We start from the raw sequence: 25,582 nt of genomic DNA, 5'->3' as shown, positions 1-25,582 counted from the left end.
AGGATTTCCCTCCTGCAAGACACCCCGCTGCCTGCGCAGGTGCCACCTGGCCCTCTCTGTGTCCCTGCAGAGACTGGGGCTTAGAAAAACCCATGAGATGTTGCTGTGGCTGCTGCTTCTGCTGTGAGTGAGGACTCAGCTTTCTCCCTGACCCAAAGGTCTCATGTTTTATGTGTGTGCATATATAACTTTGTGTGTATGTGCGTGTGGTGTGTGCATAGATGTAACTGGCAGGCCACCTTGGTAGCTTGCAGGAAGGGTGGAATCTCAGTCACTTCACATTTCTGACTCAGCTAGAGGTAGTGTGGCATGACGGTGGCCTGCAGGTGAGCTGGAGCCTGGATGCCTGAGTTTGAGCCCCACTCCACTGCCAGCTGCTCTTCCCACTGGAGTGAGGTGATCCCAGCTTGTGCCTCACAGGGCCCAGAGCCAGAATCAGCCAATGTGATTCTTTTCCACAGCCTCAGAGGTGGCAGGTGACAGGGCTGCAATCTGAATCCAGATCTCCCTTCAGAGCACGGACTGTGGGGGCTGCATGTGAAAGCAGACTTCCTCTGGGGCACCTGTGCCTCCCTCTTCTGCCTTCCATCCCTCCACCTGGCCCACCTTGTCAATGTCTTCATGCCTCACGGGAAAGGAGAAGGTGAAGCCCAGGGGCAGCTTCTTGTGCTTCATCTGATGCTTATCCAGGAAGTCGGAGATGCACTCGGAGATGTAGTCAAAGAGCTGGAAGATGCAGGCCACAGTGACCGTCAGGCGGGGGCGGGGGCGCTGGCCGGCAGCCCTCCCCGGGGCCTCATGCCGTGCTCCTCCTCAGAGAGCACGCACCAGATGGTGCCACTGAATGGCCCGCCACCGAATGCCAGGCCTGTTCGAAGTTTCCCTCTCCTCTTCTGCTGCTGCTTGTTGGGCTCAGGCCCTAAGCCTCCCCCATGCCAGAGACCTGCTGACAGTAGCCCCCGGGACAGGACAACACGGGGCAGGCTGGTCCCCAGCCCGCTGTGCTCTGTCAGCCTGGCCTTCCCAGCTGAACCTTGTGAGGTTCAGTCTCAAGCCTGGCCGGCTGTTCCTGAGGCTCCAGATGCAGGCACATCCTTGATTTCTGTCTCCAGCACCCGGGGTCTCCTTTCCTACTTCCAGGCGTCCTGGCCACCCAGCCCTGCTGAAGGCCAGTCCTGACTCCCCTTGCACGGGCTGCTCTATGGAATTGGGCACTGCTGAATGCTTTGTTCATTGACCAGGCTTCTTGCTGGCTGCTGGGGCCAGGGAGGTCCGCACGCCATCCCCATAAATCAGTGCCTTGATTCATGTCCAGCCCACGAACAGACTAGCAAGCCACAGGGGTGTGAGGATTGGCAGCCACAGGCAACCCCCTGCCTCACAGCCTGGCCCCTCCAGGAACTGGCTTTGGCCATATGCTCAGCTGCAGCCAGGTGCAGGCCTCATTCTGTGTCCCCCGCACCCTAGTCCTCCCCATGGTCAGGGGTCCTTGCTACCTGGGCAGACATTGTGATTGCTGTCACCCCACTTTCTGTGCATGTTGATGGAGGGCGAGGGATGCCCCTTGCAGAGGGGTGGAGTGCACCGGCTCCTTCCACTAACCTCTGCTCAGCCCATTCCCTCAACACTGGCCAGATGGTGATTGTGGGACTTCGGGACTCCTTGTGGGACTTGGCCGCTCCTGTTCACCAAGGCCTCCAGGCCTCTGAAGCTGGGTGGTCCTCCAGCCCCCGCTCTCCCCACCCCAGGTGGACGGATGGGACCTCCCGTCAGGACTAGCCGGGCCCTGAGATCCTGCATGGCCTTGGCACCCCTTGCTCCAGCCCCTGTGGTGCTCACCATCTCAGCAGTGCCGGTCATGGCATCCTCGGGGATGGAGTACATCTGGTGTTTGGTCTTCACGCTCCACTGCCCCTCCTCACCTTCTCCCACCTTCACCAGCATTACCCTGAAGTTGGTGCCACCCAGGTCCAGAGAGAGGAAGTCCCCGACTTCTACAGGCACAGAGAGAAGTGTGTCAGCCTCAGGGGCACACACAGGCTGGCCTTGGGTGGGGCAGGCCGCGGGTGACTGATCCCAGATACCGCAGAGAGGAGGAGGGAAGGCACAAGGGGACCAAGGACAAGGGGTCACCGGACACCTGGGAACACCAGTGCCAACATGGAGGGGTAAAGTTCAGCCAGGGAAAAGTAATGGGAAACTCCTGCCCTGGACAGAGTCACCGAGAGCCCAGGGACCAACTGAGGACCTGGTGCACTGGCCCAGCTGCAGAACTGGGCTAGGGGTTCTCTAAGTGCCCTAATGGGAGCAGTGAGGTTTTTTTTGTTTTTGTTTTTGAGATGGAGTCTCACTCTGTCACCCAGGCTAGAGTGCAGTGGCTCGATCTAGGCTCACTGCAACCTCCGCCTCACAGGTTCAAGTGATTCTCCTGCCTCAGCCTCCAGAGTAACTGGGACTACAGGCATGCCCCTACCACGCCCAGCTAATTTTTGTATTTTTGGTAGAGACAGGGTTTCACCATGTTGGCCAGGCTGGTCTCAAACTCCTGGCCTTGAGATCTGCCCGCCTTGGCCTCCCAAAGTGCTGAAATTACAGGCGTGAGTCACTGCACAGGCTTTAAAAAAACTGGCTTTAAAAAGCCAGTTTTCCTGAGGCTTGCCGGCTCCAGGGTGAGCCAGAGTGCCGCAGGGCTGGACCAGAGGAGTGCAGGTGTGAAGTGTTTCCACAGGTCAGTACTTCATTTCTCCCCAGGAGGTTCTGTCTTGGGCTGGCTGCGAGTTTGGAAGTGCCTGGGGTGCTCCTCCCAGCTAGGGCTGAGCCCATCGCTGCGTCTGGATGAGGAGCCGGTTCTGGGTGGTACCTGAGCCCTCTGGGGTGGAGCGCACATAGGTGGGCAGCATCTTCACACTGGCCTCCTCGTGGGTCTCCAGCCTCAGGCCACGGTCCATCTCCTTCTGCATCCGCCTCATCACCTTTTTCAGGTCCTCCTCCTGCAGCTGGAACTCTGCCAGGATCTGCTCCACCTGCATGGGGAGGGGGATGGGAGCAGCCGGGCTGGGGAGGGGGTAGGCTGGGGACCTCAGGGGGGCTGTCATCAGGCACCCACATGCCGAGGGTCTCACGGGGCATTTCCCCCACACACCGTGGGTCTCCTTCCATCCTCTAACCCCTGGTTTAGGGTGACCCATCATCTCAAACTTTATGACACGTAAAACCAGATGGAAAGTCAGAAGAGCGGAGTCCAGGACCAGCGGCTCAGCAAATGCAGCCCAGGGCGTGTTGGCGTTGTGAGCCGCAGAGGGCAGAGTGGCTTCTGTCCCTGACGATATCCCTGTGGCACAGCACCCTGTAGCACCCCCTTCATCCCTCAGGTCGGGACCAGGGAAAGGATGGGCTAACTGGGACAGTTGGCAAGTTGGGGCTTGAGCCACCTGTCTGGAGGGTGCCAGGCAGCTGGCATTGCTGTCACAGAGATCTGGTCCTCTGACTTCTGGGATTTACACCAGAAAATAAATGGGCCAGTCTGCACACGTGGGCTAAGGGCCAGCCAGGAGTGAGCATGAACATCTAGGAGGAGGTGTCTGCTACCAAAACCATCTGTGCAATGGGGACACCAGGCCACAGAAGGAAGAGGGTCCCTATGCACTGTCATGAGAGACGCTTGAGCTCACAAAGTTCAGATCCAATCTGCCACTCCCGTGAGCATGGGCGGCCCGTGGTGTGGCCGCTTGCTCTCCACCCGGCAGAGTGAGGACACACTGTGAATGTAGCTGTGGCTGTGCCCATGCATCCCCGGCAAGCTGGAGTGTGGACAGCTATGTGTCTGTCCCCTGGGCACTCTAGTGCTATTCATGGAGAAAAGGCCATGTTAATGCGATGGTTATCTCTGAGCAGTGGTAAGAAAAATAATCATAAGGATATTTTCATCTTGAACCAAAAAGAAGGAAAGATGCACTGATAAAAGCTATGGATCTGTTCCACAAAAATACACTCTTATGCATAAGCTCGAGGGATTGGAGATGCTCTGAATCCCAGCTGGGAGGCAACATGGCCATTTTCCTCTGCTTCCTCAGTTTTTAGAACTCAGATTTTGTTGGTAGGGGGAGCACTGCACCATGACTGGTCTAAGGTAGGCACAGAAATTCTATCCTCCTCCTATTGATGATTGGTCTAGAGTTGGGCATGTCACCCAGTTCTGGCCAATGACAGGTGAAGGGAAGCCTGATTTTAGCAGGGGGAGGAGCTTCAGTGTTTCCCTAAATTTGTAAACACAGCTGTGTAAGGATGTAAGGACCAGAATGTGACAGCCTCCCTGTAACCATGAGGAAACAAGGCCGGGGGTTAAAGCTGTTAGCAAACTGTGAATACAGGGAAGAGAGAGTAATGCCAGACCCACCTTCCACAGGCAGGTTATGGGAGCACGAGGATCACTTATGCTACAGCGAGTCAGGTGTTTGGTTTCCTGCAGCCCAAAGCATTCCTAATAGATACCGATCTTTGGTTAAGAACCATGTCTCTTAATCAGGCCCCGCTTGTAAAATTTAAACCCAGGCAAGGTCAGAGACGGATGGGGCTGATAAAGTCTGTGTCAAAAGCCCAGAATCAAACGCCAGTGTTGGCTGAGCAGGCGCCATTTTGCAGCTCTGAGCATGGGATGGGAGTGCAAGCTTTCCCCAACCCCCAATCCTCCAGCCCTCCAACCCAACTGTACCTGCAGAGCACACCCCTGGAGCACACCCCACCGCTGTTCCACACTCAGGGCTCTGTGGAACAATCCAGGCTGTCCTCAGTGCCCCACAACTACAACCTTTGCCTCCTCTGTCTTTGTTTCCTATACCCACCAATGTAGAGGATGCCAGGAACTACCTGTGAGGGCATCTACCATTTGCTGAATTCCTCTATATGCCAGGCCTTGCACCAGGCGCATCACACAGCAGCCTCACACCCTGAGCCCTGTCACCACAGCACTGGGGAGGAGGCGCCAGCAGCACCCAACTTGCAGATGAAGAAAGCCTTACAGAAATCACTTGTGCAGCCACAGGCAGCCAGCAGCCCTTGGCCAGGCCAGCTCCCAAATCCATGCACACAGCAGCTACTGGCAGGAAGTCCTGGGGAACCCTTCAGACAAGACTGTTCAGAGGGACCTGTGGGCTCCCAACAAAAGTGATGCTGCTCTTGCAAAGGCCCAGCCCTCATGCCTGCCTGGCATCACCCTTGTGCCTCTTTCCAGATGGCTTATCTTGGCGACCACAGACCTGGACTCTGGTCTCTTGGCCGCAGGCCCTTCATGTGAGGATCCGACATTTGAGTCTGAGGTTTTGGCAGAGGACAATGGCATGGAGCCTGTGCCCAGGCAGCTGATCAGAGTGTGGCTGTATTGTCGGACAGTTGGGGCCCTTGAGTGATCCTCTCTTGCAGGGCTGTGGGGGACCTCACACTTCTCCCCACCCAGCACTTGGAGGACAGGGAGAGCCAGGCACATGGCAGCTGCTGTTGCTCTTATCACATGTTGGGAGGCTGGGCCCTGTAGGGTGTTGGGGAGGCTCAAGTCTTCCCCCTCTGTATCAAGGCCTGCAGGTGGCCCTGCCACTGACTAGGTGAAATCCTAGCTCTGCTGGCTTCTAGGCCAGAAAGTTTTTCCCGGGTAATCCCGGGACTGCATGAAGTCAAACTGATACCATCTGTTCAGAGGGCAATTTGGAGTTTCTCTAAGTTTAACTTTGATCTGACAGTTTCTCTCCTAAGAATCTGTTCTGCAGCCAGAGGGCTGTGGGCATTTCCAAGATGCACAGGGCGGTGTCCCCTTGCTGCAGCAGTGAGGACCCCCATATTCACCAGCGAGGACTTTAAATCAACACCAGGACGCTTCCTGCAGGGCCTCCTGTGGCTTTCCCATGAAGGACACGTATAGGCATAAGTGAAAACGTGAGATGGGACCTGAGGTAGGACCTCATCCCATTTCTGTAAATAAACTTGCATCTGGCCTGCGAATCTGATTTGTCGTGTATAATATTCTCAAAAGCTTAAATTTGCTGCCGCCACTTAAAATCTATTTAAAAAGAGACACTTTTACACAAAAATCTGGATATCTGTAAAAGTAGGTCTGCATTCTCTGTGGGGCTGCAGGGAGGCAGGGGATGTGGGGTCAGGGAGCCCATCTCTCCACAGTGGCAGAACTGGCTAGGGTCTCCTGGCACAGGGCTCTCAGCTGCGCCCTGCCCTAACCAGCTGCTGCAGGGTTCCTGCATCATCCGCACCGCAGGGCCTGTGAGAACCCCTCACACACTTCCCAGTGGGCATGGGTTGGAGGATGGGTGCAGTAAGGTTCTGAGGCTGCAGTTACCAGCAGACCTGGGGGGTCACCTCTCATGTGGGGAGCATCCTCCAAAGGTGAGCCTTGTTCTTGGTGGGAGCAAGCCCCTTCCTCAGGGTGCATCTGGGCCTCAGAAGTCCCCCTTCTGGTACTTGGTGAGCATGCAACCCGAGGAGGAAGCTCTGACCCAGCTTGGTCTCACAAGCCTGGGGGTCATGTTGCGGGGCCGAGGTCAGCCTCACAGACCCCCAGGACAAGTCCAGTGGCAGGGACTGAGGCTGATGCACACTTCCCTGTGCCAGACCCACTCTGACGCCCCTCCCTATCATTGCTACAGCAAGCTTGGGATATGGGTACTGGTATTATTTCCATTTTTTATAAGCGAGGAAACTGGACGCAGAGGTGCAAACCCTTCCCCGAGCCCACAGAGCCAGGCACTGGCTCCCAGCTTTCCTCTCTCCCAGCCCGGCTGCATCCTTCAGGCCCAGCACCAAGCTGCTCCTGGTGCCCAGACCCCAGCTGCCAGTGTCTCTCTGGTGAGCCTGATGCTGGGTATCTGTGCAAGCTTACAGGACTTTCCCAAGCAGTCAGGAAATGTGGTGGTGCCTGGGGAGCCCCAAGATACAGCCTGGCCGCCCCCCAGGTGTCACCTCGGAAGAAGAGCACAGACAGAGCCTGTTCCTCCCGCTGGCAGCCTCTGGGAGGCAACCCCAGCCGGCTTGCCGAGGTTCTCTTGCTGACCTTGCCCTAGAGGTCACAGGACACATAATCAGGGCCCATGGCCAAAGGTACAACTTTTCTTGCTTGAAGACATTCCACACTCCCTGCAGGGCATCTGACCCTCATCTCTTCAGTGATGCCCACCAAATGCCAGGTGCAGTGCAGGGCACAGAAGCAGAGTCCACAGCTAAACAAGCCTCTCTCAAGGGTGGGGATTGGCAGGAAAGAACTTAGTCAAGCTGGGGACAGGTTGCGGGGTAAAGGAATGGGGGCAGATGAAGCAGGGACGAGGTCGGGCAGCTGCTACCAGGAGATGGGGGCAGGAGACCTGCACTGACACTGGAGCAGAGCGAGGAGGGAGGGAGTGAGGCTGAGCTGTGAGCAGCAAAAGGTGAGAGGCCTGGAGGCGCTGGGCCACAGAGCACGGGCATCTTGGGGCAGGGTGGAAGCAGGGCGTCAGTCTGTCCTAACAGCCCCTGTGCAGGGACGGTGGGCACAGGCTTGGTGAGAGGGTAAGAGTCTAGACTCTGAAGGGAGGTGGGAGGGGCTGAGGAGAGGAACAGGAGGGCCTGGGAAGAAGAGGTTCCACCCGACCTGGGAGTTGGGTTGTGGGAGTCGGGATCTTGCTCTGCGCGTGTTAACACATCTGCCAGCCAAGGGGCGATTTGTTCCAAGTAGCAGTTGGCTATGCAAGGCCAGAGTTCAGTGGAAAGTTGGGCTGGAGAGGTAGATATGGGGACAGCCCTTAAGGCCACCGGTCTGGACATGGTCACCAGGGCGTACAGGTTGGACAGCAGTGGGAGAGGCGGAGCTGGTCAGTCAGGGCTGCCGGGGCAGGATGCCATCTCTTTTACACAGCTGGCAGTGCTTTGTGGCCCCACCTCCAGAATGCAGTAAAAAAGGCAGGATGCTTTCTAGTGCCACCTTTGGCAGACGTGGACTGGGGAGCTGTCTATTCCAGCACTGGGCAGCGGGGGGAGGGGGGCAGCTGGTGGAGCTGTGGGCCCCCGGGGACACAGCCAAGGACTAGGGCAGTCCCTGGACAAACACTGCAGGCTGGTGGGCTCCAAAGACCATCCCAGTGCCACATGTCCAGCTGTAGCCTGGCCCCTCCATCCCCGGGTCCTCAGGTGGCTATGTACCTAGTCATGAGTGACTTTGGGCTAGTACCCACATTCTCCTGAGGGACAGACTCTCCCATCCACCAACCCCTGGAAATGCCATGCAGAGCCCCCAGAGAGCCAGACAACTGGCTCCCCCCATAAAAGCCCCAGGCCAGGCCCCAGACACTAGTGTCCTGGGTCACTGTTAGTTCCAGGAGCAAGTGCCCTAGAGCCCCTCGAGAGGCTGGACATTGGGCAGCCACAGTGAGGATGGTGGGGAGGGACCAGTGGCAGGCATAGCTGCTCTAGCCAGGACCCCCAAGGATTGTGTGCCTCCTTCCAAGGCGCCCAGAGCCCGCTCGCCTTCCCTGCCCCAGCCTTGGTTTTGGTAATCTGCAAAACCAGGGGCCTTCCCTGGGGGCGGCTTTCCCAATGCAAAGTCCTTGGCTTTGATGTGACCCTTACCAGAGTCAAGGCTGTCTGGTCCTGGTTCTTTGTGACATCCATGGCCATCTCTCTGAGGTACCAAGAGGTAGATGTTTGGGAGGCAGAGATGCTCCTGTCTGCTGAGGTCTAGCACATGCTGTATCCTTGGAGTCTAAGGCCTGCCTGTGGCGACAGTGGCTGTCTGGATGGAGAGCTGCCTGAGGCCGGCAGCCCAGGGCTTCTGTACTGAATGGGCTCAGCCAGTGGCTGCTGAAATACTCTGCCTCCTGCCATGGGGTCAGAGGCAGGGCCAGAAGGGGAGGGGAGGCCCACGTGGGGTCAGAGTTGACAGGGCCATGGGGACAGAGCCAGGGGGCAGCCGGCCACAGTCTGTGAACATCAGGTGAGGATTGCCGCCCGGCGGGAGAAGGTGTGCAGAGCCAGCCCACTTATCTTCTGTTCCTCAGCCTTGGGTGGGCAGGAAGTCACCAGGCTCTCTTGGGACAGAACACTTACTGAAATGCCCTTGGACAGGGAGGGGGTTCTAAGGGGGCCTGGCCCATGCCAGTGCAGGTCTGGACTTGCTCTTGGAGGCAAGGGGATCCCCAGTGGCTTTTCATCTGCAGAGGGGTTTGATTTGCATTTCATATAATCCAGGAGTCTATATGGCACTTGGGGAAAGGGTGGTGGAGGACGATGCCCAACTGACCAAAAACAAACAAAAAACCGGGGCTATCATTCTTAGTTTTGTGACTGCAAAGTCCTGGCTTTGGCTCGTTTTGGGTGCCTCCATGGGCGGAGACCATGACACCCAGGCTCTAGTCCAGGCCCCTCCTTGGGCTCACCCCGGAGTGACATCCACATGCCATGTACTTGTTGGCACCTGCCAAGGCCTGCTAAAATTAGCTGGAGCTGGCAAGTGGGTCAGGGTACAGAGGGTGTCTTGTCAGAACACCAGGTCTCCCGCCAATGGCCAGAGTGGTCACTCCCAAGAAAGCCCTTGATACAATTGATCCCTTTCCCAAAATAGAGCAGAGATGGCCTCATCAGACCTCATGTGACAGGCCACTGACCCCCATAGCCCCCAGCTCTGAGCTACTGTTTGCTCATGGAGGCAGGGCTCACACCCACGTTTGGAGTGGCACTGGGGCCTTCTGGTACAGCCAGGCCAAGGAGCAGCTACCCATCTCCTGGGTAGCTTGCCTTTCTCCTGGGCCAAGCACACAGCACAGCGGAGGAGAATCTAAATTCTGTTCTCAAGAAAGGCTGAGGATGTGTACAAAGGCTGAAGCCAAGGCAAGTGGGCTTCCTTCCTGGGTTGGCTGAATTGCCAGTGCCCTCTCTAGTCTATATATTGAGCAACAGGCCTCCCCTAGAGTTTCTTTCTGGGGGCCACCTGCTGATGTTCATTGGCATCCGTGAGGGCAGAAAGGGCTGCAGCACCTCTACTTCCCCACGCCGGCTAATTCTCCAGGACCACATTCTCATGACCCATGCCAGCCCTTCCGGGTGCCCACCCTTGTCCTGTCTCAATGCTTCCTCTTCAGGTGAAGGGGAGACACCAACAGGCCTGCACTGCACTGGAATTGAGGGTCAGTATAGCAGGAACAGTTCCTGCTTTCCAGGAATTTTGGAAGGGCAAGCCTGTCCAGAACCTGTCCAGAGAAGTGGGGCCAGGAAGGGGAGGGCCTCAGAGACGATGGCTCGTGGAGGGTGTTCAGGACATGCTTAGAGTCTTCAATAGCTCAAGGGCTGTCCCGAGGAGGATGGATGAATATTATTTTTGCTTAGAGCTTTCTAAAAAGACAGGCTGTGCAGCTGTGGACTAGGATATCTCAGTAGATAGTGAACTCCCCAATTAATGAGGAGAGAAAGAGAAGAACAGAGTCAGAAGGGACCCTGCTTTCTGTCTCAGAGGTACCCCCATTTATTAGTTGCTCAGGTTTCTGCTTGATAGGCATGATTTGATTTTCTTTTTCATTTATCACAAGAAAATAATATGACAGATTTAGTGATGGATATTCAAGATGATTAATTCTAGTATCAAAAAATGAGACACAACCCACATATCCAACTACAGGAGGTTGGTTAAATAAATTATGCGACACTTATATGTAGTCATTAAAAATGATAAGATTCATCTGCTCCTATTGGCATGGAAAGATGTTCATGACATACTGTTGAAAGGGAATGTGTAGCCACCCTTGAAGCTGGCCTTCAATTAGCCTGGCTTCTGGTATTCACACTATGGTATAGTCCCTTCTCATGCGGAATAGGTCTAGCCAGTGTAACTAATATGAAAATACAGAAATGGTGGAATGTGACTTCGGAGGCTAAGCCAGAAAAGACTGTGGCTTCTGCCTCGTTCTCTCCTGGACTGTTCCTTCTGGGGGAAGCCAACTGCTATGCTATGGGGATGCACACAAGAACTCCGGGAAGATCCACTGAGAAGAAGTGAGTCCTCCTGCCAATAGGCAGCTCCAACTTGCTAGCCAAGTGAGTGGACCACCTTGGAAGCAGATCCTCCAGCCCCAGTCAAGCCATCAGATGATGCAGCTCCAGCCAACACCTTGACTGCAGCCTCAGGAGAGAAACCAAGCCAGACCACCCAGCTAAGCTGCTTCTGAATTCCTGACCTGCAGAAACTGCGTCAGACAACAAAGTTTTGTTGTTTCAAGTGTCTATGTCTTTTTTTGTTTTTTGCTTTTTTTTTTTGCTACTATGTTTTTTTAAAAAAGCATTTTATAAAATAAAATTTTGTTATTACAGGACAAATAAGTTTAGAAACCATTTTCTATTTTTTAGCATATGGTCCAGATATAGGACAGTGTCATACCACATTCTTGTCATCATAATACATGGAAAGGTGAAGCCACTAAGTTTTGAGGCAGTTTGTATACAGCAATAGATGACTAACATGGGGGAAATACAGGAAACATGGTAGGATCCATTTTTTGTCATATATATGCATATATATTATATAGATAATACACATATTGGGAGGAAATACAACACATGATAATAATTATCTTGATGGTGGTAAAAGTGATTTTAATTTATTTCCCTTTTTGCTTATCTGTATTTCCCACATTTTCTGCAGTAAATGTGTATTAACAAAGCAATATATAACAATCAAGTTAAAAAAAGAAAGGTTGAGCCTTATCTGCCATTTTGCACAGAAGCTGGGAGGCCCAGACTCTAAAGGATAGAGATTCACAGTTAAATGAGTCAAACTGCTAGACCTCAGGCCATTGGGAAAGATAGTGGAAGCCAGAAAGCCAGGGAACCCAAAGTATCCCACCACTGGCCTGTTCCCTGACACCTTCAGTACCAGCTGGGCACCAAGTGTGGGCATGCTGATGCAACCGGGCCTGGAGGTCAGCTTGATGTTGCAAGTGTTTGCTTACAGCAGGGTAGACTTGAGACTGGCTGTGCTCTTGTGCTAAGGGGCAGGTTGAGGGCCTGGTGAGTGGGAGGGGGTGAGGCAGTGGGTTGTGGCCAGGACGTCAGGGAGAGAGGCCAGGGGAGAAGAACCATGAGGCAGCAAAGCATGCCACAATGAAATGACCACAACTGGTGTGTGTTCTGTGGCTTCCACATGCCAGGGGAATGTCCTAGACCCTTTATATGGATTGCAACTGGCCTGTGAGCTGAAGGCTGTCATTTTATATGCAGGGAAACTGAAGCCCATGGGAGTTAAGGGGCTTGCTAGGATGCAACAACTATAAGCAACTTGGCTAAGATTCACCCCTAGGTCACTCTGACTTCAAGATTCTCAACAGTTTGGTCTTCTTGACTAGATGGGGAGAGCTCAGGGTCAAGCATATGCTGGGGGACAGGAAATATCTTTTGGGGTTTCTTCTCGCTGGAGATGTTCAGAGGCTTCAGCTGAAGCTGGTGGAGGTGGACACGGTGGTAGCCACAGAGGTTGGTTCTGCCCCAGTGTTTGCCTCTGATAACAGATAGAACGGAGGGAGGTTTGGGACTGTGTGTCAGGAATAAAGCCTGAGGCCAGCAGTGTTGGGGAAGAAGGGCAGAGCATGAGTGAGGGTGCAGGGAATAGTCCTCGGCATTACCCAGGGAGAGGGCAGGAGAATCATCCAAGACCTTGTGCTGAGAGGCAGGATAACACTGGGGTAACACATAACTGTGAGGTCTCCAGCTTGAGTCTGAAGACTGGCTTTGCCACTCAATGGGTCTAGGGGCTTGGACAAATTCCTTAATGTTTCTAAGTCTCAGTAAGGGTCAGGTAACAATTTTACTACCTCACAGGACTATTGAGAAGATTCAATGATATGATGCAGATAAGGCTCTTGACACATATAAGTTGTTCAACAATTTGTAGCCGTTGTTGCTCCCAAAAGATTTTAGCCCTTGGGTCAGCGTTTAAGATGTGGGCTGTCCCCAGCTCTTGATTTATGTCAGATCTAATGCCAAACTCCTATCCCAATACATACTGATTATTTCAGTGTGCTAAGGAGATAGATTAGGTGGCATGTTCTCTTTGATATAGTGGCATGTTCTCTCCTATAGTAAATCAATGACGCCCTTTGTTTGAAAAGATAATTACTAGGGAATCATGTCATGGAACTGACAAAGTAGGGAACTTCAGGAATCGGTTCCTCTATCTAAACAAACATTTTGTTAGGAAAGAAAAACATCCTGTAAGAGACAACTATTTCAGAATTCTGGAACCTGACTGGACACGTACAGCAACCATGGGAGTAGTGGATGAAGGGAGGGGCATGCTGATGGCTCATAAGTGAGTGGTGTGGGCAAACCAGCTACCATCCTGAATTCTTCAACATTTCTGTGGCCATGGAACAGTAATTGTGTTCCTAGAGCAGCTGGCTGGAGCAGGGGTTGGCGGAAAGGATCTTGTCTTCCAGAAATTTGTAGAACCAAATTTCTTTTGTTTATCTGGTGGTTCCCGAGGGTTCAGAATAGAGCTTGCCTTTGTTTCTGCCCCTTCAGGCAGCAGCAGCCTTCCTGGTGGTATCCATCAGATTTTTAAAAAGGTACATGCTAGGTTTTTTGTTTCTTGGGTTTAAAAAAAAAATCTATGCATTTAAGGAATACTCTTCCAGGTCATAGGCTGACTGCAGAGACACCGGGAGAGAAACGTCAGTGACCAAACACAACAAAGAATACATACTTTGCAAAAATAGTTTGGAAAAGTCACTATACGAATGGACAACTGCAGCCCTCAACAAACAACAAAACCAATCTCAAAGGAGGGAGAGAATCTGGCTTCCAGAATTACCACATTACACTATTCAAAGTGTCCAGTTTTCAACAAAGCATTACAAAGCAAAAGACTCTATAACAGTACAAAAATAATTTAAAAGAAGCTATCCATAAGGACGTTTAGACATTGGAATTACTAGTCAAAGACATTAAGTCAACTGCCTTAAATATGCTTAATGAACTAAAAACCATGGACTAAGAACTACAGGAATTTCGGAGAGCAATGTATGAACAGTTGGGGAATGACAATAAAGAGAATTTATTAAAGAGGAACCAAATAGAAATTCTGGATCTGAAAAGTACAATACTGAAATGAAAAAGTCACTGGAGGGGTTAAATGGCCGGTTCGAGCAGACAGAAGAAAGAATCAGCGAACTTGAAGAAAAAGCAATTGAAGTTATCCAGTCTGCAGAACAGAAAAAAAGAAGACAAAAGAAAAATGAACAGAACCCAAGGGACCAATAGGATACCATCAAACATGCCAACATAAGTATATGGAAGCTCCAGAAGAAGAGAGATGGAAAGAGGAAGAAAAAAATATTTGAGAAATGGTGAAATAATTTCCCAGATTTGGTGAAAGACAAACATACACATCCAAGAAGCTCAATGGAATCTAAGTGGGATAAACTCTAAGAAATCCACACTGAAACACATTATAGTCAAATTGTCAAAAGACAAAGACAGAGAAAGAATCTTGGAAGCAGCAGGAGAGAAATGACAGATAGCATACATATCAAGAATTTGCAATAAGTTAATAGAAGATTTCTGATTAGAAGTCAAGGAGGCCAAATTGCAGCTGTAATAATAATTAAACCTTAGGCTGGGTGCGGTGGCTCACGCCTGTTATCCCAACACTTTGGGAGGCTAAAGTGGGTGGATCACTTGAGATCAGGAGTTCAAGACCAGCCTGGCCAACATGGTGAAACTCCATCTCTACTAAAAATACAAAAATTAGCTGGGGATGGTGGCAGGGACCTGTAATTCCAGCAAACTCGGAAGGCCACGGCAGGAGAATTGCTTGAACCAGGGAGGCAGAGGGTGCAGTAAGCAGAGATTGCACCTCTGCACTCCAGCCTGAATGACAGAGGGAGACTCCATCGCAAAATAATAATAATAATAGTAATAATAATAAGGGCCAGGGGCAATGGCTCATACCCGTAATCCCAGCACTTTGGGAGGCCGAGGTGGGTGGATCACAAGGTCAGGAGATCAAGACCATCCTGGCTAACATAGTTTCTACTAAAAATACAAAGAAAAAGAAAATAGCCAGGCGTGGTGGCACGTGCCTGTCATTCCAGCTTCTCGGGAGGCTGAGGCAGGAGAATCACTTGAACCCAGGAAGTGCAGCTTGCAGTGAGCCAAGATCATGTCACTGCACTCTAGCCTGGGCAACAGAGTGAGACTCTGTTTAAAATAATAATAATAATAATTATTATTATTAAAATGCTGAAAGAAAAAAGACTATTAACTAAGAATCTTATAGCCAGAAAAACTATTCTTCAAGAATAAAAAAGAAATTAGACATTTCAGATAAAGAAAATCTGAGGAAATTAATTACCAGCAGGCCTGCCCTATAAGAAATCTAAAGGGAAACACTGAGGCTAAAATGAAAAGACACTAGGTAGTCATTTAAAGACATCTGAAGACAGAAAAGTACACTGTTAAATGTCACTACACAGGTAAATATAACAGCCAATATTAATGTGGTTTTTGTTTGTGATTCTTGTTTTCCTATATGATTTAAAAGGCAAATGCAGAAAATAATTATAAATTTATGTTAGTGAGGATATAATGTCTAAAAACATAATTTGTGGTAATAACAATATAAAGGGAGAAGGATGGAGATATATAGGAGTACAGCTAGTGCTCGACTTACGATCACGATTGGTTCCAAAAGACTGGTCGTTAACACGATTTGGTCATAAGTTGAGTAGGCTATATGCACGCGGAGATGGTAGTGCTGCCGGAAGCTGGTCCGCGCTGTCGTATGCCCAGCTGGGCAACGTTTGCGCTGCCAGACGTGGAGCAGTCGTGGCTAGCGATTGTGGTTGTAAAGTCGAATGGTCGTAAGTTGCATAGGTCGTAAGTCGATCAATACCTGTAGAGTGTTCATATACCATTGGGACTATTTTCCTTTTTTTTTTTTTTTTTTTTTGAGATGGAGTTTCACTGTTGTTACCCAGGCTGGAGTGCAATGGCACGATCTTGGCTCACCGCACCCTCCGCCTCCTGGGTTCAGGCAATTCTCCTGCCTCAGCCTCCTGAGTAGCTGGGATTACAGGCACGCGCCACCATGCCCAGCTAATGTTTTGTATTTTTAGTAGAGACGGGGTTTCACCATGTTGACCAGGATGGTCTCGATCTCTTGACCTTGTGATCCACCCGCCTTGGCCTCCCAAAGTGCTGGGATTACAGGCTTGAGCCACCGCACCTGGCCAGGACTATTTTTCAAACTAGCTTCTTATAAGTAAGATGTTAATTGCCATCCCCAAGGCGATCATTAGGAAAATAACTAAAAAATACAAGAAAAGGAAAGTGACACAGAATTTTCTTGGTCACTGTGCAAGCCAGGGACTTTGGCAATGCCCCACCCAGGCCTCACTTGGCCATGCTACCTGCTGCAGGAGATGGTCCACCACCTGCCCACTTGTGCTGCCTAGGCTAAGTCTGGCTTGTGCACCCATATGTGAGTTCTTGTCCTGTGCCCAAGAAGAATGAGGATACACTGACAACCGAAGAGTGAGCAAGGCAAGGAGTTTTACTGAGTGATGAAACAGCTTTCAGTGGAGAGGAGATGCAGGGGTGATCCCCCTGCTTGAAGTTGGTGAAGTCCCTCCAATGTGGCTGAATCCAGGGCTTTTATGGGCTCAGAATGGGGGAGGGGCAGGCCACAGGTAGTATTGGAAAAGGCGACATTCAATTAGTTAAAAGGGATTATTCAGAAAGAATAAACCAGGAGAGGGCAGGCAAACAGGATCAGAAGTTTTCACTCTGGATTGTGGGTTTCATCTGGGACCACCAGTCTGGTCTTTCAACATTTAGGCCGTTTTTGGCTTAAAGGTGGGGTTTCATGGGGGACCTGTCCCTATCTGCCTAGGTATTTGGCTTCCTCCTGTTGCTATCAAAAGAAGAAAAGAATCAAAATGTAACAACACACACACAAAATCAAGAAGTAAAAAAAAAACCCCCAGTAATGGAGGAATTGAGAAACTTAAATGTATTAAAAATGTATAAGACACACAGAAAAAAATAGCTCACTGGTAGAAGTCCTTCCTAATCAGTAATTATTTTATATGTAAATAAATTAAAAGGCAGAGATTGGCAGAGTGAATAAAGAAAACATTATCCACCTATATACTATCCATAAGAGGCTCACTTTAGATATAAAGATATAAGAATCTGAAAGTAGAAGGATGGAAAAAGATACTCTATAAAAACAGTAACCAAAATGAGACTTGTGGGGGCTGTATTATCAGCCCAAATAGAATTTAAGCAAAAAAAAAAAATGGCCTCAAGAAACAAAGAACTTTATATGTTGATAAAAGGTTTGATCCATTAAGATATAAAAATTATAAACAACAGAACACCAAAATACAGGAAACAAAATTTTGCAAAATTGAAGGGAGAAATAGAGAGTTTTACAATACTTGTTGGAGACTTCAGTACACTACTTTCTTTTTTTTATTTTTCTTGGGACAGTGTCTTGATCTGTTGACCAGGATGGAATGCCATGGCGAGATATCGGCTCACTGCAACCTCTCCCTCCTGGTTTCAAGCGATTCTTCTGCCTCAGCCTCCCAAGTAGCTGGAATGACAGGCACACACCACCATACTCGGCTAATTTTTTGTATTTTTGGTAGAGATGGGTTTTCACCATGTTGGCCAGGCTGGTCTCAAACTCCTGACCTCATGATCTGCCCTTCCTCAGCCTCCCAAAGTGCTGGGATTACAGGCGTGAGCCACCATGCCTGTCCAGTACTTTCAACAGTAGATTGAAAAACTAGAGAGAAGATCAATGAAGAGAGGACTAGAACAATACTCTAAAGCAATTAAACCTAACAAACATATACAGAACACTCTATCCAACAAGAGCAGAATGTGCATTTTTTTCAAATGTGCATGGAAATTCTCAAGGATATTTTAGTCATAAAACAAGTCTTAGTAAATTTTAAAAATTTGAAATCATACAAAGTATCTTTTTGGATCACATGAAATAAAACTAGAAATGAATAACAGGAAAAACTGGAAAACTCACAGATGTATACAAATTAAACAAGACACTTCAAAATGACTCGATTGCAGGGAAGAGGGGAGAGAGAGAACTCAGATTACTAAAATCAGAAATGAAAAAATGAAAGAGTAAACATTATTACTGACTTTACAGAAATAAAAGGGATTATGAGAGAATACTATGAACAATTTAGTATTGTTTGTTGACTTAGACAAGTTAGATAAAATGGAACTTTAACTTAGGTAAACTTGGATAACTTAGATAAAATGGAAAAATTTCTAGAAACATGTGAGCTATTACAATTAACTCAGGAAGAAACAAAAAATCTCATTAGGCTAATAACAAAGAAGTGGAATTAGTACTAAAAAACCTGCCAACGAAGAGAATCCCAGGACTAGATGTCTGCACTGCTAATTCTACCAACCATTTAAAGAAGAATTAACACAAATTCTCTCAAATTCTTCCAAAAAATAAAAGAGGAAGTAACACTTCCTAGCTCATTTCATGAGGCCAGCATTGCCTTGTTACTGAAGCCAGATAAAGATACTATGGGAAGAGAAACTACAGAGCAATATTTCTTGTGAATATAGATGCAAAATCCTCAATGAAATACCAGCAAATAAAAATTCTTCGGTATCAAAAAATATGTGTGTGTGTACGTGTGTGTGTGTGTGTGTGTGTGTGTGTGTGTGTTTTGAGATAGAGTCTCACTCTATCGCCCAGGCTGGAGTGCAGTGGTGCAATCTCAGTTCACTGCAACCTTTGCCTCCTGGGTTCAAGCGATTCTCCTGCCTCAGCCTCCTGAATAGCTGGAACTACAAACGAATGCCACCACACTGGCTAATTTTTTGTATTTTTAGTAGAGATGGGGTTTCACCATGTTAGCCAGGATGGTCTTAATCTCCTGACCTTGTGATCCACCCACCTTGGCCTCCCAAAGTGCTGGGATTACAGGCGTGAGCCACCACACCTGGCCAAAAAATTTGTTTTTAGAGATGGGGTCTCACTCTGTTGTTCAAGCTGGATGGAGTGCAGTGGTGCAATCATGGCTCACTGAAGCCTTAACCTTCTGGGCTCAAGCGATCCTCCTGCCTCAGCCTCCTGAGTAGCTAGGACTAAAGATGCACAACCACCACCTTGAGTTAATTTTTAATTTTTATTTATTTATTTTTTTTGTAGAGATGTGATCTTGCTTAGTTGCCTAAGCTTTTCTCAAACTCCTGATTTCAGGTGATCCTCCCACCCCAGCCTCCCAAAGTTTTGGAATTACAGGCATGAGCCATTGCACCCAGCCTCTTCAGTATATCTTCAGGTCATGGTTATGGATTATACACTATAACCAAGTGAACTGCATCCCAGGAATACAAAGATAGTTCAACATGCAAAAATTAATATAATATACTACATTAATGGAATAAAAGAAAAAAACTACATGGTCATATTGATTGATGCAGAAAAAGTGTCTGACAAAACTCAACACCATGATATCATTGAATCAAGAAGAGAATTCCTTAACATGATAAATGCTGTATATGGAAACACCATAGCTAATGTCATACTCATTGGCAAAAGACTTAAACTTTCCTCCTAAGACAGGAAGAAGACAAGAATAGCCACTTTTGCCACTTCTATTCAACATAGTGAAGCAGTTAGGGAAGAAATTTCTAACCAAGGCAATTAAGGAAGAAAAATAAATAAAAGGTATCCATACTGGAAAGTGCTATGGAAAGAACGTTCGTGTCTCCTCAAAATTCATTTATTAAATCTGTGGTTTGATGACATTAAGAGGTGCGGCCTTAGGAGGTGACTAGGTCATGGGGGTAGAGCCCTCACAAATGGGATTAGTGCCCTTATGAAAGGAATCCCAGAGAACTATCTTGCCTCTTCCACCATGTGAGGACACAGCTAGAAGGTGCCACGTATGGACCAGAAAGCAGGCCTTCATCAGAAAGTGAATTAGCTGGTGCCTTGAACTTGGACTTCTCAGCATCCAGAACTATGAGAAATAAAATTCTGTTGTTTATAAGCTAGCCAACTCATGGCATTTTGTTACAGCAGCCCAAATGGACTAAGACAGAAAGACGGAAATAAAACTATCTTTATTTCAGATGACGTGATCTTATGTAGAGAACCATAAATAATCCACAAAAATATTTGAGGTAATATGCCAATTGAGCAAAGTTGCAGCACACAAATATCAACACAAAAATCAGTTGTATTTTTATTCACTAGAAACAAATAACCTCAACAGGAAATTAAGAAACGATTATGTGAAATTAGGGAACACTTCACACAGTCATTTAGGAATCCAGGCTTCTTCTACTGTATGGCTCCACCCACCCACTAAAGCCTCATCATTATCTGCAGCTAGCCCACAGAAAGGTGAGAAAAAACATGAAGGAGCCACCCTCTTCTTAGGAGCCTACACTTAGAAATGGAAATGCTATACGTTGCACCACTGAAATTGCATGGAGACAGCTCACTGCAAGGGAGGCTGAGAACTACCGAACAGCTGGCCAGCTGTTCCTGACATTGTCATCACAGTGGACAAAGAGCACATGGGTTTGGGTCTACTGCTAGCAACCTCTGCTATGTTCACTGGATTCCTAAATGGCTGTGTGGAGGAGAAACTGCCAGCTGACAAAGAACTGCATTTGGCCATTATATGGCCAAGAAATACAATTCTACTATGCCATTCTATTTCATGTTTTGCTGTATTGATTATTGCAGTGAAGTGTTCCCTAACAAGTACTCAGAAAGATGGTATCAATGACAAAAATATGTTGGAAGAGGATACTGGATCACTCATTATTCAATGTTTATTGAGGACCTAATTTGTGCTTAGTCTGAAGTTAGAAAAGTGATTAGTTTCTAGTTTCCAGGGAGCTTACCATCTAGCAGAAGAGACAAATGAACAACTTAATACAATCGGGTACCAGCAAAGCTACAGCATCTTTGGGAACATAAGGAGACCGGTAAGTTTTGTTTTGTTTTCTGAAGGCAACAGGGCAGGATTTCTTTGATGCACTAGGGGGAACTGGCCAGGAAGGGAAGGACATGCCAGATAGAGGCCAGCAGGACAATGTCAGGGGTGTTTGGAGAAACACAAATATTTGAGTGGCTCAGACTTAAGTGACACCAAGCGAACACCTAACAAATGAGGCTGAGGCAGACGAGAAATGAACAATAGAGGTGAAACCAAAATATTCTGTCTGCTCAGAAAGAGAAAACTACTTCTACAAATGGTATTTGGGGCAAAGGGGAAATCTGCATTGCATTACAGACCATTTAAAAATGAATAATCATGAATTATATTAATAATAATCATTAATATTAATCATCACAAAATATTAAAAGTATGGCTAATAAGCAAAGCTGTCTCAGAGGAACATTTACACCCATAAAGGCACTTACTATAAAATAAATGGGGGCTGGCATGGTGGCTCATGTTTGTAATCCCAGTACTTTGGGAAGCTGAGGTGGTAGGATTACTTGAACCAAGGAGTTAGAAACCAGCCTGGGCAACATAGTGTGACCCTGTCTCTACAAAAAAAAAAAAAAAAAAAAAATTAGGCAGGCATGGTGGTGTGTGCCTGAGGTCCCAGCTACTCAGGATGCTGAAGTGGGAGAATTGCTTGAGCCCAGGAGGTGAAGTCCGCAGTGAGCCATGATTGCACCACTGTACTTCAGCCTGGGCTATATAGCGAGACCCTATCTCAAAAAAATAAACAAAACGAGCAAAGCGTTTCTCTCAATATGCTCAACACCTCAATACACAGAAGATAAAGTAAACAAAAGGAAAATCAGATTAAAGAAATTGGTAGTGGTAAAAGCAGAGACTAATTATCCAGAAAACACACAAACAAAAACCACAATGAACTCCATTAAGAAATCCCAAACCCAGTTTTTTAAAAAGGCTGATAAAATAGATGAACCCTCTGATCAGATTTGGTAATCTGATAGAAGATAACAGGCTTGACGGGGTGGGCTGGGCTATGTGTGAAGGGACCCGCGGAAGCAAACCATTCCACCCACTGCCTTCGTCCGGCATTACCTACCCAACCACCCAAGCTCAGTCAGGCCAAAGATTCCCTTCTGGATTTCCTGGGAGGGTGAATCGCACGCATGACCTTTGCATTGAAAAGGTGTTGGAGAGCTAATTTACTGATAGACGGATCACTCTTTAGGATTATAATATTCTAGAGTTTTACATGAAAAAAAGTAGGATGCCCATCTGAAAACTCCATCTAATCCCCCTAATATCAGGAAACTCTCCGAATATAGCAATCCACCAAGGATTTCTGCACAATGTAACATATTTAAAATACCAATTACCTAATTATATAATCCCTAAATAACTCAGCAGTGGGTACATTTGTATATAGTATATGATGACCCTGTTCATTTCAGATGCTGTAGTAGATGCTATTGGTGCCTGCTGGGACCCTGGGCCTACCCCCAGCCTCCCAGTTAGGGAGAAGAGCTGGACTCCTTTCCTGGGACTTACTCCTAATCTACAAAGTTACTTCACCTAGAAATACCTGGGAAGTTATGCCCTTACTAGGGCTATTGGAGAAAACACACTATGTTATGCACAATTTGGGACATATACTAAGAAATGATTTGTTGTTTATCCAAAATTCGAATTTAACTGAGTGCCCTAATTTTTATTTGCTAAGGCTGGCAGTCCTAGCCTCTCCCCAGGGGCCTCGAGCCAGTGAGTGACTCATGTAGGAGCACAATGGCTGGCCCCTGCCTCAGATGGACAACCCTGTGATATCATTTACATTGAGAGCTCTCTGCAGGGTCAGACCGAGGCTCAGCTGCTGCTGAATCTGTACCTCTGCCTACTTCGACCGCATCTTATCCCGAGAGCACCCTCCCACCCAATCACAGGTGACAGAATCCTTATCTCAGGCTCTGTTTCAAGAACCTAACACAGTCAGTACCCGGGTGGTCCTAGAAATTAGCCTATAAAGGCAGGACTCTGGAGTTGGATCACTTCCCAGCTGGATGCCACCTCACTGGTGGTAGGAGTACTGGCAGTCCCTGGCACATTGCAGTAGTGGATCACCAAGGCCCTGCCCATGTGGAGTGAGGATGGGGGTGGACAGCGAGAGAAAAGGCCCCCTTCTCACAGCAAGACTACTTCTGTAGATGCAGATGGCTCATGGGAATCTGGGAATTCAAAATTCTCAAGTGTACTTACTAGCACATCAGAAAGCCGAGGGTGCACATCTCTTTCCAAATCTTCATTCAGTGGCACCATGTTGGCAGCTGGGAATGGGCCATGGTGGGTATATTTAAACCATGAACATAAGAAAATGCTACAAACCAGGACATCCCCCATCTCTAGAGAGCAGGTTGTTAGCCATTTGCCAGCACACCATTGCGTAAACTCCTTCCCATGAGGGCCCTGGCTTGCCTCAGTGTTCACACTATGCACTCAGAAATAGATAACCGTGGGATCAGAGAAGGAAGCCATGCATGTGCCCAGAAGCATAGGCTCCCTCTCACCAAGGCTGCTGTCAAATGTAGGAACTGCCAACAATAGCGACCGGTGCTGAATCCCTGGTTTGGCACTGTTCTGGAGGAGACCAACCAGGCGTGACTGTGTGACAAGTTGACAGTATCAGGCCCTTTCCAACCTGGAAAGGGCGGCAGTTTCTCTTGATTGGATTGACATGTATTCCAGCCAGCAATGGACTTGCCTTTCCTACCCTCAGTGCCTCAGCCAGTCCTACTGAGGAATCACAGATAGTGTGGTGGAATATCCTTCTGGAGGCACAGTGGAGCTGTCATCTTGAAGATGACACCCACGAGGAGGGCCCACTTTCCTCCAGAATGCAATATACACTCTAATGGCTATGGGATGATGCCGTGTTCCTGAAAGGTAAAATATGTGGCTTTGGGAACCAAGAACTCTTCATCATCCTCCGTGACCCACTTGGGAAATCTGTGCTTCCGCCACCGACGACTTTAGGTTTCGTGGGTCTAGAAGTCCTGGTTCTCAGAGGGGGCCCTTCCACCAGGTGATACATTAACATGTTCACTAAATGCACAGCAGCAGCCGCCTCCTGGCCATGCTGTGTTCCTTGTGCCAGTAGCCAAGCAGGTGGAGAAAAGCATTACCATCTTGGCAGAAGGAGCACAATGTGGCAATTGACATCATTAGGAGGAGGAGCTACAGCTACATAATGGAGCAGGAAGAATATGGTTTGCACTCATGATTTGCAGGGTGTTTCTTGGTAATCTCACACCCAGTTGTAATTGGGAATGGACAACTTACAACAGCAATAGCCTGATAAAGGAATCCAGGATTCAGATGCCTCAGGGAAAAGGGTTTGGCACCTGCTCTGGGCAAGCCACCTAGACCAGCCAAGAGGAAAGGGACACTAGAATGGATGGTGGGGGTGGGGCATGATGATGAGTATCAGTGACAGTCATCTTACGATCACCTGCAGAAGTGGGCATTGTAGTTCATTCCTCTGTTTCTCCAATTATAAGCTTTCCCAGAAGCTGTGCCTGGATGGAGAGAGCTTAAAGTGGAAAGCAGTAGGTCTGAGCTGTCAAGGGGTGGGCTGTAGTGCCTGCTATTGGTGCCTTACTGGCCAACTGGCCTGCACACCCAGCCTCTAGCTGCAGTGAGCAGCAGCTGCAGATTGCTCACAGTTATACCCTTCTCCTGAGAGTTTCCTGGAAGTGCCTAGAAGATCTTCCCTCCCCTGTGGCCCTCAGCTGATGACTCTGACACAGGTGCAACAGGCTGGCCCCTCTCCCAGGAGGGACAACCCTGTGATATTCTTCATGCATCACAGTCCAGGTGAGACCAGACTGAGGCAGCCTTAAGTCGGACCTGCCTCTTTGCCTGGCTTCTTCCCTCTGGTTTTCTGTCCCCACAACTTCCTTACAGCTTCTGCTGACAGTGCTTCCGCAAATGCCATTTTCCAAGAATTCCAATCTCAGGCTCTACTTCTTTGGAACCTGACCTAAAACAGATACAAATCATATTTTCCCTTCCTACTGCACAGGCTGGTAGCAGACACACGATGCAGGCAGGCAGTGAGCCTGAGATTGGGTCCTCCTGGAGGAACAGCGGGGATATGATTGATGCCCACACCCTCTCCCAGGACCCAGGTGCAACTTGAATATTGATTCATCATACTCACTTTTCATTTAGAGAGTGAATTTTGGGCAAATGTCTTTGCAATCCATGAAAGTGAATACTCAGAACATTTTCAGGCAGCAGAGGATCCCTGTTATTTCCAAGACAGAGTGTTCATTGAGATCAGCCTCACAGCCATGCCCTCTGGGTCACAGCCCAGGAGCACAGAAAATCCCACTTCTTGGCCTCTCCAGCACTCCCTTTCCTACTTTGTTTATTGGCAAGGCTGATAGTTGCTGGTTGTCTATAACAAAACTCCCACTAGCAGGGACAGATGCTCAGGTATTGCCAGGTAAGGAATGCTGTGAATATCACTCCAGGTCACAAATGCATGTGTTAGAAGACTCCTGATTCTAAGAAGGATTTGGTAAAGGTAA

At 48.5% G+C, this 25,582-nt stretch overlaps 1 protein-coding gene across 2 annotated transcripts in view; it reads right to left on the bottom strand.

Annotated features, from left to right (window-relative positions):
* Positions 1 to 25,582, bottom strand: part of GCK (glucokinase) — a 37,102-nt gene that overhangs the window by 6,077 nt on the left and 5,443 nt on the right. Inside the window, exons 1-4 of one of the 2 annotated variants that reach the window (XM_017515404.2) lie at positions 8,602 to 8,810; positions 2,861 to 3,023; positions 1,840 to 1,994; positions 607 to 726 (exon numbers count right to left, since the gene is read on the bottom strand). In XM_017515404.2, the coding sequence (XP_017370893.1) occupies positions 607 to 726; positions 1,840 to 1,994; positions 2,861 to 3,023; positions 8,602 to 8,649 (486 nt within the window). In that variant the 5' untranslated portion in view covers positions 8,650 to 8,810. Of the gene's footprint in view, positions 1 to 606; positions 727 to 1,839; positions 1,995 to 2,860; positions 3,024 to 8,601; positions 8,811 to 25,582 lie in introns of those variants that run through there. The other variant, XM_017515405.2, reaches the window with a different exon arrangement.

This window comes from Cebus imitator, unplaced genomic scaffold, assembly GCF_001604975.1.
Source record: "Cebus imitator isolate Cc_AM_T3 unplaced genomic scaffold, Cebus_imitator-1.0 Scaffold548, whole genome shotgun sequence".
Lineage (NCBI taxonomy): Eukaryota > Metazoa > Chordata > Mammalia > Primates > Cebidae > Cebus > Cebus imitator.
This window is presented reverse-complemented; position numbering and strand designations above follow the sequence as displayed.